The sequence below is a fragment of the Salvelinus sp. IW2-2015 genome, linkage group LG4q.1:29, assembly GCF_002910315.2.
Source record: "Salvelinus sp. IW2-2015 linkage group LG4q.1:29, ASM291031v2, whole genome shotgun sequence".
NCBI classification, from domain to species: Eukaryota; Metazoa; Chordata; class Actinopteri; order Salmoniformes; family Salmonidae; genus Salvelinus; species Salvelinus sp. IW2-2015.
The window spans coordinates 29,002,650-29,018,587 of record NC_036842.1 but is presented as its reverse complement, the minus strand read 5'-3'; the positions used below and the strand labels follow the sequence as shown (position 1 = coordinate 29,018,587).

The following is a 15,938-nucleotide window of genomic DNA, read 5'->3' as shown; positions in this document are numbered from 1 at the left end:
CTAAAACACTTATTCCCAACCACACGATTTGGGCGCATTCTTAAATATGGAATGAGTTTTCCTCTCCAAAAAAATGTTTTCCTTTTTTCTGAACTCATTGAAAAATGGGTCCTGGGTGGATTCAGTAGACTGACTCACATTTGTCTTTTTGTTGCAAGAGTATAGTACTTACTCTGGAAATTAATTATTGTCAACTTCTGCATTTAAATGTTTTCTAAATGTTTTTCAAAATTATTCTCTCTCTCTCTCCCCTCTCCCCTGCAATGTGACATGTGGAAGACCTCCTCCCCTATGTTGAGTGGAGAGAGGGAGAGGGGGTGCCTGCGGAGGAGTGAGAGGGCGAGGAAAGACGGGAGCCAGGAGGTGTGCTGTGTTACTGCTGCTGAGACTCCAGACTCCTGCATGCATCTGTGTTTCCTTTCTTCGTTCTCTGCCAGGAGGCTGCTTTAAAACCCTGAGCCCACAGCTCCTTCCTGCTCCACCACCAAACAGGCCTACGCTCTGTACACATCTGCACACCAAACCTTTCACCGCAGCTTTCTACAAACTAAAGCATTCTACACACCAAAGTTTTATACAAAAAAAAATTCAGACTCCACGGCTACTGAAAGGAACCAACCAGAACTCATCTCTTCAAGCTCTCAGAGACTCTTCAAGACAGACTGACTCCAACTGAGACTTCTTCTACACCTGAGGACTGTTGTTGGATGTTCTGTGTTGTTGCTCATCTAGCAAATGCAAGTCATCTGTTAGCTGACTGTTCTGACTGGTCTGTGTGAGAGACTGTGGGTGGCCTGGGGCTTTTTGTGCTTCACTGAAACAGGAGTTGGGCCATTTGGCCTGCAAACTTTTATTTGTTTTGTTGGTGCAAGCAGAGTAACTGAGGAAGCTTCTATTTCCTTTCTAGAGCTGGGGTCAGGTTCCACTGCCAGTGCTGGTCTTGGTAAATCTGGTTCAAGTCTGGTTTAAGCTGTAGGCTGATTTAGTCTGGTCCTGCTTCTGAGTATAGTAAGACGATGAGGGGGGCATTGTTGGGTTTGTCTGTGTCTCTGGCCCTCTGTTGCTGTGTTCTAGGCTGGGATGGAGGTGTAGAGGGACAGGACACCACAGGTGTCCAGACACAGGTGAGACAGGCTGGACCTATGGAACATGGGAGAGAGTGGGAGGAAGAGAGAAAGGACGTTATGATGGACGACGCTGGTACGGAGGTGAAGGAGATCAAACCAAAGAAGAAGAAATCCATAGAGGAGGTGGAGGCAGGTAAGAGGTGACTCCTTTAGTTCTTCTTCTCTTCTTCTTCTTCTTCTTTGTCCTTTCTCCTTTTATTGTCCTCATTCTCTCCTTGACTGTATATTCATGGCGGTCCATCAACTAGCCATCCCTGTTACAACCTCTTGGGGACAAACTTACCAAACACTTGGCCCAGTTTTCCCTTGTTAGAGCATGTTCACTAACATGCGTGGAGACCTTGACCTTGAGGTATTGACAGAGACGAACATGGTCTAGTAGAGCTCACAGCTGCATGTGTCACACACTGATGAGCTACAGACGGATCTTAATTTGATCACTCTTTTGTTGCTGAGAAATGTCCTGCACAGCAGGAAATGCAAACTTGCAGTGTACTTGAGTTTTTAAAAGTTTTCTAAATTTAGTTGTTTCCACATTTACATTTCAGGCAATATTTGCCCTAACAAAAACTGTATCAACCCCTACAAAGATGTCACGCCCTGACCTTAGGGATCCTTTAAATTCTCTATTGGGTAGGTCAGGGTGTGACTAGGGTGGGAAATCTATGTTTATATTTCTTTGTTGGCCGAGTATGGGTCCCAATCAGAGGCAGCTGTCTATCGTTGTCTCTGATTGGGGATCATACTTAGGCAGCCCTTTCTCCCACCTTCAGTTGTGGGATCTTGCCTTTGTGTGTTGCAGGTGTTGCACTCCTAGCTTTACGTTCGTTGAGTTGTTTATTGTTTTTGGTGGAAGATTTAAAATTAAAGAAAATGTACGCCTACGACGCTGCACCCTGGTCTCCTTCCATCAACGGTCGTAACAAAAGATGTCCATTAATTATAATCCACATAATAATTCACATTTCCTGTTGCTGCAGGATTATTTCCTTCTGTAGCAAACTGGCTCAAATGAAGATCCTACATCTGTACAGACACACGGCTGTGTTCAAGTTGCAGGTTTTAATGTCACGTGCACATGTACAGTGAAATGTCTTTCTTGCAAACTCTAAACCCAACAATGCAGTAATCAATATCAATGAAGTACTAAAAATCACATAAATTAGAAAAAACACACAATAAATAAAAATAAGAAATAAGAAGAACACAAGAAAGTAAGAAGCTATATACAGGGTCAACTCCAGTACCATATTTACAATGTGCAGGGTATACTGGAGGAATAGAGGTAGATATGAATAGGGGTAAGGTGACTAGGCATCAAGATATATGATGGACAGAGTAGCAGAAGTTTATATGATGCTTGTACATGAGTGTGTGTGCGTGGGTGTAGATTCAATATAAATATGTCTGCATGTTATGTGTGTTGGAGTGTCAGTATGCGTGAGTGTGTAGAGTCCTGTGAGTGTGCCAAATATAAAATACAAGGGTCAATTCAGATAGTTTGATTAGCCATTTTGTTAGCTGTTATGACTTAGGGATAGAAGCTGTTCAGGAACCTGTTGGTGTGGCTGGAGCATTTAACGCATACCAAGCAGTGATGCAGCCAGTCAAGATGCTCACAATAGTGAATGCAGCTGTATAACTTTTTGAGGATTTGAGGGCCCATGCCAAACCTTTATAACCTCCTGAGGGTGAAGAAACCATTTTAAGTCCTTAGTGATGCGGACACTGAGCAACTTGACACTCTCAACCCCCTCAATTGCAACCCCGTCATTTTGTTTCCTGTATTTCACGATCAGCTCCTTGGTCTTACTGACGTTGAGGGAGAAGTTGTTGACCCGGCACCACACTGCCAGGTCACTGACCTCCTCCCTGTAGTAATGACACCGGAGGGGATGGCTGGCGCTTTACGGGCTCCTAACCAACTGTGCAATTATTGTAATTTTTTTCGCATTGTTTATAACTTATGTTGTACATAATGTTGCTGCTACATAATGTTGTTGCTACTGATTACCAACAATGACGAGACAGCCTACAGGGAGGAGGTGAGGGCCCTGGGAGTGTGGTGCCAGGAAAATAACCTCTCAAACAATGTCAACAAAACGAAGGAGCTGATTGTGGACTTCAGGAAACAGCAGAGGGAGCAACCCCCTATCCACATCGACGGGACCGCAGTGGAGAAGGTGGAAAGCTTAAAGTTCCTCGGCGTACACATCACTGACAAACTGAAATTATTCACCCATACAGACAGTGTGTGGTGAAGAAGGCGCAACCTCAGGACCCTGAAGAAATTCGGGGTCCTAAAACCCTCACAAAGTTTTACAGATGCACAATTGAGAGCATCCGGTCGGGCTATATCACCACCTGGTACCGCAACTGCACTGCCTGCAACCGCAGGGGTTTCCAGAGGGTGGTGCAGTCTGCCTTAAGCATCACTGGGGGCAAACTACCTGCCCTCCAGGACACCTACAGCACCCAATGTCACAGGGCGGCCAAAAAGATCATCAAGGACAACAACCATCCAAGCCAGTACCTGTTCACTGCTATCATCCAGAAGGCGAGGTCTGTACAGGTGCATCAAAGCTGGGACCGAGAAACTGAAAAACAGCTTCTATCTCAAGGCCATCTGACTGTTAAATAGCCATCACTAGAACCTTAGAGGCTGCTGCCCTAGATAGACTTGAAATGACTGGCCACTTTATTAATGGAACACTAGTCACTTTAATAATGTTAACATATTTTGCATTATTCATCCCATATGTACAGTTGAAGTCGGAAGTTTACATACACTTAGGTTGGAGGCATTAAAACTCGTTTTTCAGCCACTCCACACATTTCTTGTTAACAAACTATTGTTTTGGCAAGTCAGTTAGGGCATCTACTTTGTGCATGGCACAAGTAATTTTTCCAACAATTGTTTACAGACAGATTATTTCACTTATAATTCACTGTATCACAATTTCAGTGGGTCAGAAGTGTACATACACTAAGTTGACTGTGCCTTTAAACAACTTTAGAAGCTTCTGATAGGCTAATTGACATCATTTGAGTCAATTGGAGGTATACCTGTGGATGTATTTCAATGCCTACCTTTAAACTCAGTGCCTCTTTGCTGGACATCATGGAAAAATCAAAAGAAATCAGCCCAAAAAATTGTAGACCTCCAAGAGTCTGGTTTATCCTTGGGAGTAATTTCCAAATGCCTGAAGGTACCACGTTCATCTGTAGAAACAATAGTACGCAAGTATAAACACCATGGTACCACGCAGCCGTCATACCGCTCAGGAAGGAGACGTGTTCTGTTTCCTAGAGATGAACGTACTTTGGTGAAAAAGTGCAAATCAATCCCAGAACAACAGCAAAGGACCTTGTGAAGATGCTGGAGGAAACGGGTACAAAAGTATCTATATCCACAGTAAAACTAGTCCTATATCGACATAACCTGAAAGGCCGCTCAGCAAGGAAGAAGCCACTGCTCCAGAACCGCCATAAAAAAGCCAGACTAAGGTTTGCAACTGCAGATGGGGACAAAGATCGTACTTTTTGGAGAAATGTCCTCTGGTCTGATGAAACGAAAATAGAACTGTTTGGCCATAATGACCATCGTTATGTTTGGAGGAAAAAGGGGGAGGCTTGCAAGCCAAAGAACACCATCCCAACCATGAAGCACGGGGGTGGCAGCATCATGTTGTGGGGGTGCTTTGTTGCAGGAGGGACTGGTGCACTTCACAAAATAGATGGCATCATGAGGAATGAAAATTATGTGGATATATTGAAGCAGCATCTCAAGACATCAGTCAGGATGTTAAAAGCTTGGTTGCAAATGGGTCTTCCAAATGGACAATGACCTCAAGCATACTTCCAAAGTTGTGGCAAAATGGCTTAAGTACAACAAAGTCAAGGTATTAGAGTGGCCATCACAAAGCCCTGACCTCAGTCCTATAGAAAATTTGTGGGCAGAACTGAAAAAGCGTTTGCGAGCAAGGAGGCCTACAAACCTGACTGTTACACCAGCTCTGTCAGGAGGAATGGGCCAAAATTCACCCAACTTATTGTGGGAAGCTTGTGGAAGGCTACCCGAAACATTTGACCAAAGTTAAACAATTTAAAGGCAATGCTACCAAATATTAATTGAGTGTATGTAAACTTTTGACCCACTGGGAATGTGATGAAAGAAATATAAGCTGAAATAAATCATTCTCTCTACTATTATTCTGACATTTCACATTCTTTAAATAAAGTGGTGAACCTAACTGACCTAAGACAGGGAATTTTTACTAGGATTCAATGTCAGGAGTTGTGAAAAACTGAATTTAAATGTGTTTGGCTAAGGTGTATGTAAACTTCCGACTTCAACAGTATATACCGTATTCTATTCTACTGTATTTTAGTCTATGCCGCTCCGACATCGCTCGTACAAATATTTATATATTCTTAATTCCATTCCTTTACTTTAGATTTGTGTGCATTGTGTGTATTGTTATGAAATTGATAGATTTTACTTGTTAGATATTACTGCACTGTTGGAGCTAGAAACTCAAGCATTTCGCTACACCCGCAATAACATTTGATAAACATGTGTATGTTACTAATTACATTTGATTTAATTTGCTACCGTCTCGTATGACCGAAATTACCTTCTGGACATCAGAACAGAGATTACACACCTCGAACTGCACAAAGATGTTTTCTTTAACAAGTCTGACGCAAAGAATATACTGCTTTCTTGAGACCAGGCCCAAATGCCCATCATTTGGACGGAGAAAAAGGGGGCGGAGGTCGGGGTGCCTTGTGAGAATTTGTAGGCGAGTGAGTAAACCTCCACCTGTCTCACCCTGATCTGTTTCACCTGTCCTTGTGCTTATCTCTACCCCCTCCAGGTGTCGCTTATTATCCCTGGTGTATTTATCCTTGTGTTTACTTTCTCTCTGTGCCAGTTCGTCTTGTTTGTCAAGTCAACCAGCGTTTTTGTGTCTCAGCTCCTGCTTTTTTTCTCTCTCTTTTCTCGCCCTCCTGGTTTTGACCCTTGCCTGTCCTGACTCTGAGCCCGCCTGCCTGACCACTCTGCCTGCCCCTGACCTCGAGTCTGCCTATTGTCTTGTACCATTTGGACGCTGACCTGGTTACTGAACCCCTGCCTGCCCTGACCTCGAGCCTGCCTACCATCTTGTACCGTTTGGACTCTGACCTGGTTTATGAACTCTCGCCTGTACCCAACCTGCCTTTTGCCTACCCGTTTTGCTATAATAAATATCGGAGCTCAACCAGCTGCCTCCTGTGTTTGCGTTTGGGTCTCGCCTTGTGCCCTTATACCACTACCATCCTTATTATTGGCCAATGTGCAATCATTGGAAAATATACTGGATGATCTACAATTAAGACATAAAAAACTGTAATATCTTATGTTTCACAGAGTCGTGGCTGAATGACGACATGTATAAATAGAGCTGGCTGGGTTTTCCGTGCATCGGCAGAACAGAGCACCTATGTCTGGTAAGATAAGGTGCGGGGGAATGTGTCTATTTGTCAATAACAGCTGGTGCGCGATGTCTAATATTAAAAAAGTCTTGAAGTATTGCTTGCCTGAGGTAGAGTACCTCATGATAAGCTGTAGACCACACTATCTACCAAGAGAGTTCTCATCTATATTATTCTTAGCCATCTATTTACCATCACAAACCGAAGCTGGCACTAAGACTGCACTCAACGAGCTGTATAAGGCCATAAGCAAACAAGAAAATGCCCATCCAGAAGCGGCACTCCTAGGAGCCGGGGACTTTAATGCAGGCAAACTTAAATCTGTTTTACCTAATTTCTACCAGCATGTCACATGTGCAACCAGAGAAAAAAAACTCTAGACCACCTTTACTCCACACACAGAGATGCATATAATGTTCTCCCTTGTATAATAATTACAAGCTAATGCAGGAGGCACCAGTGACTTGCTCAATACTTAAGTGGTCAGATGACGCGGATTCTATGCTACAGGACTGTTTTACTAGCACAGACTGGAAAAAGTTCCGGGATTCATCCAATGGCATTGAGAAGTATATCACCTTTGTCACCGGCTTCATCAATAAGTGCATCAACTACGTCGTCCCCACAGTGACCGTATGTACATATCCCAACCAGAAGCCATTGATTACAGGTAACATCCGCACTGAGCTAAAGGCTAGAGCTGTCAATTTTAAGGAGTGAGACACTAATCTGTACGCCTATAAGAAATCCTGCTACGCCCTCAGACGAACCATCAAACAGGCAAAGCGTCAATACAGGACGAAGATTGAATCCTACTACACCAGCTCTGACTCTCGTCGGATGTGGCAGGGCTTGAAAACTATTATGGACTGCAAAGAAAAACCCAGCCGCGAGCTGCCCAGTGACGTGAGCCTACCAGAAGCTAAATGCCTTTTATGCTCTCTTCGAGCAAGCAACACTGAAGCATGCATGAGAGCACCAGCTGTTCTGGATGACTGTGTGATCACGCTCTCCGTAGTGATGTGGGCAAGACCTTTAAACAGGTCAACATTCACAAAGCCGCGGGCCAGACGGATTACCAGGACGTGTGCTCAAAGCATGCACAGACCAACTGGCAAGTGTCTTCACTGACATTTTCAACTTCTCCCTGACTGAGTCTGTAATACCTACATGTTTCAAGCAGACCACCATTGTCCCTGTGCCCAAGGTAACCTGCCTAAATTATTACCTCCCCGTAGCACTCACATCGGTAGCCATGAAGTGCTTTGAAAGGCTGGTCATGGCTCACATGAACACCATCATCCCGGAAACCTTAGACCCACTCCAATTCACATACCGCGCCAACGAAATCCACAGATGACACAATCTCAATCGCACTCCACACTTCCCTTTCCCACCTGCACAAAAGGAACACATATGTGAGAATGCTATTCATTGACTACAGCTCAGCGTTTAACACCATAGTGCCCACAAAGCTCATCACTAAGCTAAGGACCCTGGGACTAAACACCTCCCTCTGCAACTGGATCCTAGAACTTTATGATGGTGTCGTGTGTGGCCACACAGTCGTGGATTAACAGGGAGAACAGGGTGGGACTAAGCACAGACCCCTGTGGGCCCCCCGTGTTGAGGGTCAGCGTGGCAGATGTGTTGTTGCCTACCCTTACCACCTGGGGGCAGCCTGTCAGGAAGTCCAGGATCCAGTTTGCAGAGGGAGGTGTTCAGTCCCAGGGTCCTAGGTTTGGTGACAAGTTTAGAGGGGACAATGGTGAGCTGTAGTCAATGAACAGCGTTCTCACATAGGTATTCCTCTTATCTAAGTGGATGAGGGCAGTGTGGAGTGCAATTGAGATTGCGTCATCTATAGATTTGTTTGTGCGGTATGCAAATTTGAGTGGATCTAGGGTGTCTGGGATGATGGAGTTGATATGTCATAACCAGCCTTGCAAAGCACTTCATGATTACAGATGTGAGTACTACAAGGCGGTAGTCATTGTGGCATGAAGCATGGGAGTTCTTGGGAACAGAATTGATGATGATCAGTTTAAGACGTGTGGGGATTACAGACTACAGAATATGCCTGCCAGCTGTTCTGCGCATACTCTTAATTAAGAACTGCCCTCGAATACCATCCGGCCCCAAGGCCTTGCGAGTGTTGACCTGATTAAAAACCTTACTCACGTCGGCCTCGGAGAGCGAGATCACCCAGTCCTCTGGGTCGGTGGCGGCCCTCAAGCACAGTATGGTGTTGTTATTGTCGAAGCGTGCATAAAATGCATTGAGTTTGCCTGGTAGAAAAGCATTGTTGGGCAGATCACGTCTGGGTCTTCCTTTGTAATTTGTAATGGACTGCTGCCCTTGCCACATGCGGCGGGAGTCGCAGCCTTTGTAATATGATTCCACCTTATTCCAATATTGTCCTTTTGCTCATTTGATTACTCTGCGGAGGTCATACCAGGACTTCTTGTACTTATTCCTGTCCTCAGCCGTAGCCTCAGGGTTGTCCGCGATAGCCCTGTGTGTGGTAGCGCTGTCTTTTAGCTTAGCGCCAACTTCAGTGTTAATCCAAGGCTTTTGATTGGGGAAGCAGTAACCCTTCACCGTGACAATGAAGCCAGTGACGAAGGTGGTTAGCTCGTCGATGTCATTGCCGGAGTCTTGGAACATATTCCAATCAGCGCCAGCAAAGCAGTCCTGTAGTATAATCTCTGATTCTGATGATCATTTCTCAACAAGTCAAGGGTACTTCCTGTTTGAGCTTCTGCCTGTAAACAGGAACCAGGAGTACGGAGTCATGATCTGATTTGTCGAATAGGGGACGAGGGAGGGCCTTGTATGCTTGCTTGTGGGTAGAGTAACAGTGGTCTAGGACTTTATCGACGCTAGTAGCGAAAGAGATTTGTTGATGGAAGTTTGGCATCATGTGTCAATGACGCGGAATTAAAATCACTGGCAACAAAAAAAGCAGCCTTCGGGTGCAAGTTTTCCTGCTTGTTAATAGCCTCGTACAGTTCGTTAAGGTTCAGCTTTTTATATTTCTTGGCCTGTCGTGTAATGTACACAACAGTCACGATAACAGCTGAAAACTCCCACGGGAAGTAGAGGGGTCGGCATTTGACCATCAGGTATTCCAAGACGGAGAACAATGGGTCGAGACTTCCACTGCGCTCGAGTCAGTCACCATTTTGTTGTTGATGAAAAGGCAAACCCCTCCCCCTCTCTAACTCCACTGTCCAGTCCGCTCAATGAATGGAGAATCCATTGAGTTGGATAGCCACGTTGTACGAAAGCCATGTTTCAGAAAAGCAGAGAATATTGCAGTTACAAGAGTCCCGTCAGTAGCAAATCCGCGATCAAAGGTCATCCAACTGTGACTGTACATTGGCCAATAGAATGGAGTGAATAGGTGGCCGGTTTTCCCTTCGCCTTAATCTTGCCAGGACTCTCCCTCTCTTACCTCTGTAATGCCAGTGTTTAATTTTGGATACCTCCGAAAATTGGGTCAGAATTACAGAAAGAGCCCAGAGCATATGAGTTGAAGTTGAAGCTGGAATTAAGGCAAGTAAATATGCCGATCTGATGTTCAGAAGTTCTTGTCGGTTATAAGAAATGATAGTGGATACATTTTGTGAAAATAATATTATAAAAAAATTATAAAAAAATCGCAACTTTTCTTTTTTTAAATAACAAAGTTGGGTTGGAGCTCACAAAACGGCAGCCATACAGTACAGCGCCATATTTTGTGGGTTCCTCTTTGAAACCTCTCTGCCTGATGCTATCTGGCCTGAGAGGGAGAGTAACTGAGCAGCAGAACTTTCTGAAATATTTTTAAGAAAACTTTTCTCTACAGTTCCGACATGTAGAATTGTGTTGTAAAAACACGTCTGAGTCAGTTACGCCTTAAGCACTGTAAAATTGCTCACAATTACTCACAGGAAACAGGAAACATTCCAGTTCAGTAGTGTGTGTGTGTATGTGAACTTCATCAGGATCGGTGTACCTTCCACGAGAATGTTGAGCTAACGTAGGCTAATGCGATTAGCATGAGGTTATAAGAAACAAGAAAATTTCCCAGGACATAGACATATCTGATATTGGCAGAAAGCTTAAATTCTTGTTAATCTAACTGCACTGTCCAATTTACAGTAGCTATTACAGTGAAATAATACCATGCTATTGTTTGAGGAGAGTGCACAATTTTGAACATAAAAAGTTATTAATAAACAAATTAGGCACATTTGGGCAGTCTTGATACAACATTTTGATCAGACATGCAATGGTTCATTTTGATCAATCTAAAACTTTGCACATATACTGCTGCCATCTAGTGGCCAAGATGTATATTGCACCTGGGCTGGAATAATACAGTATGGCTTTTCTCTTGCATTTCAAAGATGATGATACAAAAAAATACAAAAGAACGGTTGGTTTTTTCTTTGTATTATCTTTTACCAGATCTAATGTGTTATATTCTCCTACATTCCTTTCACATTTCCACAAACTTCAAAGTGTTTCCTTTCAAATAGTACCAATAATATGCATATCCTTGCTTCAGGGCCTGAGCTACAGGCAGTTAGATTTGAGTATGTCATTTCAGGCAAAAAAAATTAAAAGGGGCAGATCCTTAATTAAGTTTGGTGCTTGTATAGATGGCAAACACATCTGGTCTGACTCATGACAGGAACAGGGTGATAAGCGATGGTTCACTGTGTTCTCTTTCCATCCCTTCCCCTTTTCATGTATCTTTTTACAGCCCTTCTCTCCTTACCGTCCTCTCTACCTCCCTCTTCCCCATCCCCCTCTCTCTCGCCATCCTCTCGTCATTTCCCTCTGTTGCAGTGAGGCCAAAGCCGCACATACAGATAGGAAAACTAACATTTTCTTTGCATTTAGAAACCACACAGCTAGCAATCTGTCAACAACATGTTCTCGGTTAAAACTGTTGACATCTAGACCCTTTGTTTTCTCCCTAAAGTTTATTATCAACCAATCATCATGAAGACCAATTTGTTAAAAAGCATGTTGACATATACAATTGTCTTGTGACTGAGAGTATTTACTTGAATTGTGCTGATAAAAAGTTAGAACGTTTTACGTGTTTGTTTCATAGTGGAAAAGTGGAAAGGCTCGCTGCTGTATGGAGTTGTGAGTAACGGTGTGGTGTGTGGCTGATGATGGGTTTTTAGTAACTGCTTGGTGTATGTGCGTGTATGTGTGGCTAACACTACAGTAATTCAGTGATGAGGGAGAGCTTTACTGTGATATGCACTTAGAGGTCTAAAAGTGTTTTCTTGGCAGAACCAACTTCAGTCTGTAATGACATGCACTGAGAGTCGGGAAGTAAGTTCAGGGGGTGAGTGTTTTAATAAATAAACAGAACATAATACAAAACAAGAAGCATTAACAGCACACAGACATGAAACAGAAACAATGACACCTGGGGAAGGAACCAAAGGGAGTGACATATATAGGGAAGGTAATCAGGGAAGGAATGGAGTCCAGGTGAGTCTGACGACACGCAGGTGCGCGTAACGATGGTGACAGGTGTGCGCCATAATGAGCAGCCTGGTGACCTCGAGGCCGGAGAGGGAGCATATGTGACAGAGGTCTCATGACCTGGACGAAGTCCACCCGTGATATAATATGCTGTTTAGATAAAATATTGCATTATTTGGCAATCTGATTAAATATATTATTTAAAAATTTAAGATTTTTGTTGATTTCCTGCATACCCAGGCCCTTGATTATAAGAAGATTAAAATATAAATTTGTTCAAAATACAGAAAATGTGAAAGACGATTTATGACTGTGCCCAGTTGTAACAATGAAACTTACGTTTCATATGCACAGTATTGCATTCTCCACTGCATGGAGCAAAGCCTACTAGTTCTTTCCAAAGCCATTCAGGACTGTTAGAATTAGGTATCATAAAAAAGGCTGAATTGGCAGAATCTGGAACCACTGAGAGATATTTTATTTGGTTGTGCTGCATGGAGATCAAATTATGAATCAAAATTACAAGATGTATTAGTTTTGTGATAAAATGGCGTGATTCATGGTGCCACAGTGATCGTTGGGAGCTTCCTTGTTTTTACCTTCAGACATCCATGTATCTTCATGGAAGATCGTTCCCCTTCTTTAAGCTTGAGTTTTCACTGACTTTGTAGTATAACCCCCTTGGTTGACAGCACTTGAGGAGCATCAGGTGAGTAGACCAAGAGAGAACAGACATTTTACTGGGTGGTGTGTTTAGCTGGCCTGGCTGTGTGTGTGAGGATGTTGACATTTACATTTTAGAGCTAGGTCATCATGGAACCATAACATAGCTGCAGGAGCTGGTCTACTGGGAGAAAACAATATATTCGCTGTTCATACAGTCCTGTGGCTGTCTGCTAGTCTGAGGGTAATTACATACAGTGGGGAGAACAAGTATTTGATACACTGCCGATTTTGCAGGTTTTCCTACTTACAAAGCTTGTAGAGGTCTGTCATTTTTATCATAGGTACACTTCAACTGTGAGAGACGGAATCTAAAACAAAAATCCAGAAAATCACATTGTATGATTTTTAAGTAATTAATTTGCATTTTATTCGCATGACCATAAGTATTTTGATCACCTACCAACCAGTAAGAATTCCGGCTCTCACAGACCTGTTAGTTTTTCTTTAAGAAGCCTCCTGTTCTCCACTCATTACCTGTATTAACTGCAACTGTTTGAACTCGTTACCTGTATAAAAGACACCTGTCCACACACTCAATCAAACAGACTCCAACCTCTCCACAATGGCCAAGACCAGAGAGCTGTGTAAGGACATCAGGGATAAATTGTAGACCTGTACAAGCTGGGATGGGCTACAGGACAATAGCCAAGCAGCTTGGTGAGAAGGCAACACTGTTGGCACAATTATTAGAAAATGGAAGAAGTTCAAGATGACGGTCAATCACCCTCGGTCTGGGGCTCCATGCAAGATCTCACCTCGTGGGGCATCAATGATCATGAGGAATGTGAGGGATCAGCCCAGAACTACACGGCAGGACCTGGTCAATGACCTGAAGAGAGCTGGGACCACAGTCTCAAAGAAAACCATTAGTAACACACTACGCCGTCATGGATTAAAATCCTGCAGCGCACGCAAGGTCCCCTGCTCAAGCCAGCGCATGTCCAGGCCCGTCTGAAGTTTGCCAATGACCATCTGGATGATCCAGAGGAGGAATGGGAGAAGGTCATGTGGTCTGATGAGACAAAAATAGAGCTTTTTCTTGCTAAACTCCACTCGCCTTGTTTGGAGGAATAGAAGGATGAGTACAACCCAAAGAACACCATCCCAACCGTGAAGCATGGAGGTGGAAACATCATTCTTTGGGGATGCTTTTCTGCAAAGGGACAGGACGACTGCACCGTATTGAGGGGAGGATGGATGGGGCCATGTATGCGAGATCTTGACCAACAACCTCCTTCCCTCAGTAAGAGCATTGAAATGGGTCGTGGCTGGGTCTTCCAGCATGACAACGACCCGAACACACAGCCAGGGCAACTAAGGAGTGGCTCCGTAAGAAGCATCTCCAAGGTCCTGGAGTGGCCTAGCCAGTCTCCAGACCTGAACCAATAGAAAATCTTTGGAGGGAGCCGAAAGTCCGTATTGCCCAGCGACAGCCCCGAAACCTGAAGGATCTGGAGAAGGTCTGTATGGAGGAGTGGGCCAAAATCCCTGCTGCAGTGTGTGCAAACCTGGTCAAGAACTACAGGAAACGTATGATCTCTGTAATTGCAAACTAAGGTTTCTGTACCAAATATTCAGTTCTGCTTTTCTGATGTATCAAATACTTATGTCATGCAATAAAATGGAAATTAATTACTTAAAAATCATACAATGTGATTTTCTGGATTTTTTGTTTTAGATTCCGTCTCTCACAGTTGAAGTGTACCTATGATAAAAATTACAGACCTCTACATGCTTTGTAAGTAGGAAAACCTGCAAAATTGTCGTGTATCAAATACTTGTTCTCCCCACTGTATAGGATCGCAATCACTAATACTTTTCATTACAAACTAACCTTTTCTACAAACACATACCAAATGAAGCATTATCACACAGCTAATCAACCAGGAATAGTTAGACAGATGTCGACACCAGGGACGTCAACATAGCAGGTTTGGGTTTGGCCGGCTGGCTGCTTGGTCTGAAAACAAAACAAAGCAGCGACCATGTGTCATTACTGAACCACTGAACACTGTGGGAGAGGAGGAATGTGATCAGGCCTGCCTTCAGGAATAGGGCAGAGAAGAGAGGAAGAAAGAGAGGGCAAATGGATACCTGTGGAGAGATTTCTGCTGTCTGCTTCCTCTTCTCTTTCATGCTGTATTTAGTGGTCCCATATTCTGTTTCAACCTTGTGTTTCTCTTCTCTAATTTTTTCTGGATGAGGCTGGGGTGTAGTAATTGTGGTGGTCCACTTTCCTCACTTAACACTCATTCTCTCTCTCTCTCCATTTTCTCTTTTTTCAGCCAGGGCAAAGAAAGCCGCAGAGAAGGAGGCCAAAGCCAAGAAGCAGAAAGCCAACAAGCCGCCGCAAAGCCCGAAACCCACTAAAAAACCCAAGCCCCAAGGCACCCAAGAAAGCCCAAGGCCACCAAGGCACCTAATGTCAGCAAAGCCCAAAGCTACCAAGGCCTCCAAGATAAACAGCACGGAAGGAGGAGGGGGTGAAGCCGGTGACCAGAAGACCCATCTGGAAGAGGAGGAGGAGAAACTCCTGATTGAGCTGGGCTGGGACAGAGACGTTACATATATATACACTGCTCAAAAAATAAAGGGAACACATAAAATACACATCCTAGATCTGGAATGAATGAAATATTCTTATTAAATACTTTTTTCTTTACATAGTTGAATGTGCTGACAACAAAATCACACAAAAAAATGATCAATGGAAATCAAATTTGTCAACCTGGAGGTCTGGATTTGGAGTCACACTCAACATAAAGTGGAAAAACCACACTACAGGCTGATCCTAGCATTGGTCTTGCATTAGGAGGTACCCAGGGCCACCCGACCAGCATATGGTCTCACAAGGGGTCTGAGGATCTCATCTCGGTACCCTAATGGCAGTCAGGCTACCTCTGGCGAGCACATGGAGGGGTGGCGGCCCCCAAAGAAATGCCACCCACCACACCATGACTGACCACCCCGCCAAACCGGTCATGCTGGAGGATGTTGCAGCAGCAGAATGTTCTCCACGGCGTCTCCAGACTCTGTCACGTCTGTCACATGTGCTCAGTGGTGAACCTGCTTTCATCTTGTGAAGAGCACAGGGCGGCCAGTGGCGAATTT

General features: G+C 44.0%; 1 protein-coding gene across 1 annotated transcript; it reads left to right on the top strand.

Moving 5' to 3' along the window:
• Window positions 1-130: 130 nt before the first annotated feature.
• LOC139024632 (histone H1.0-like) lies at window positions 131-15,456 on the top strand. Its single transcript, XM_070439518.1, has 2 exons — window positions 131-1,260; window positions 15,113-15,456. Exons 1-2 carry the CDS (start codon window positions 1,017-1,019, stop codon window positions 15,454-15,456), a joined length of 588 nt encoding a protein of 195 aa, XP_070295619.1. The 5' UTR covers window positions 131-1,016.
• Window positions 15,457-15,938: the final 482 nt, after the last annotated feature.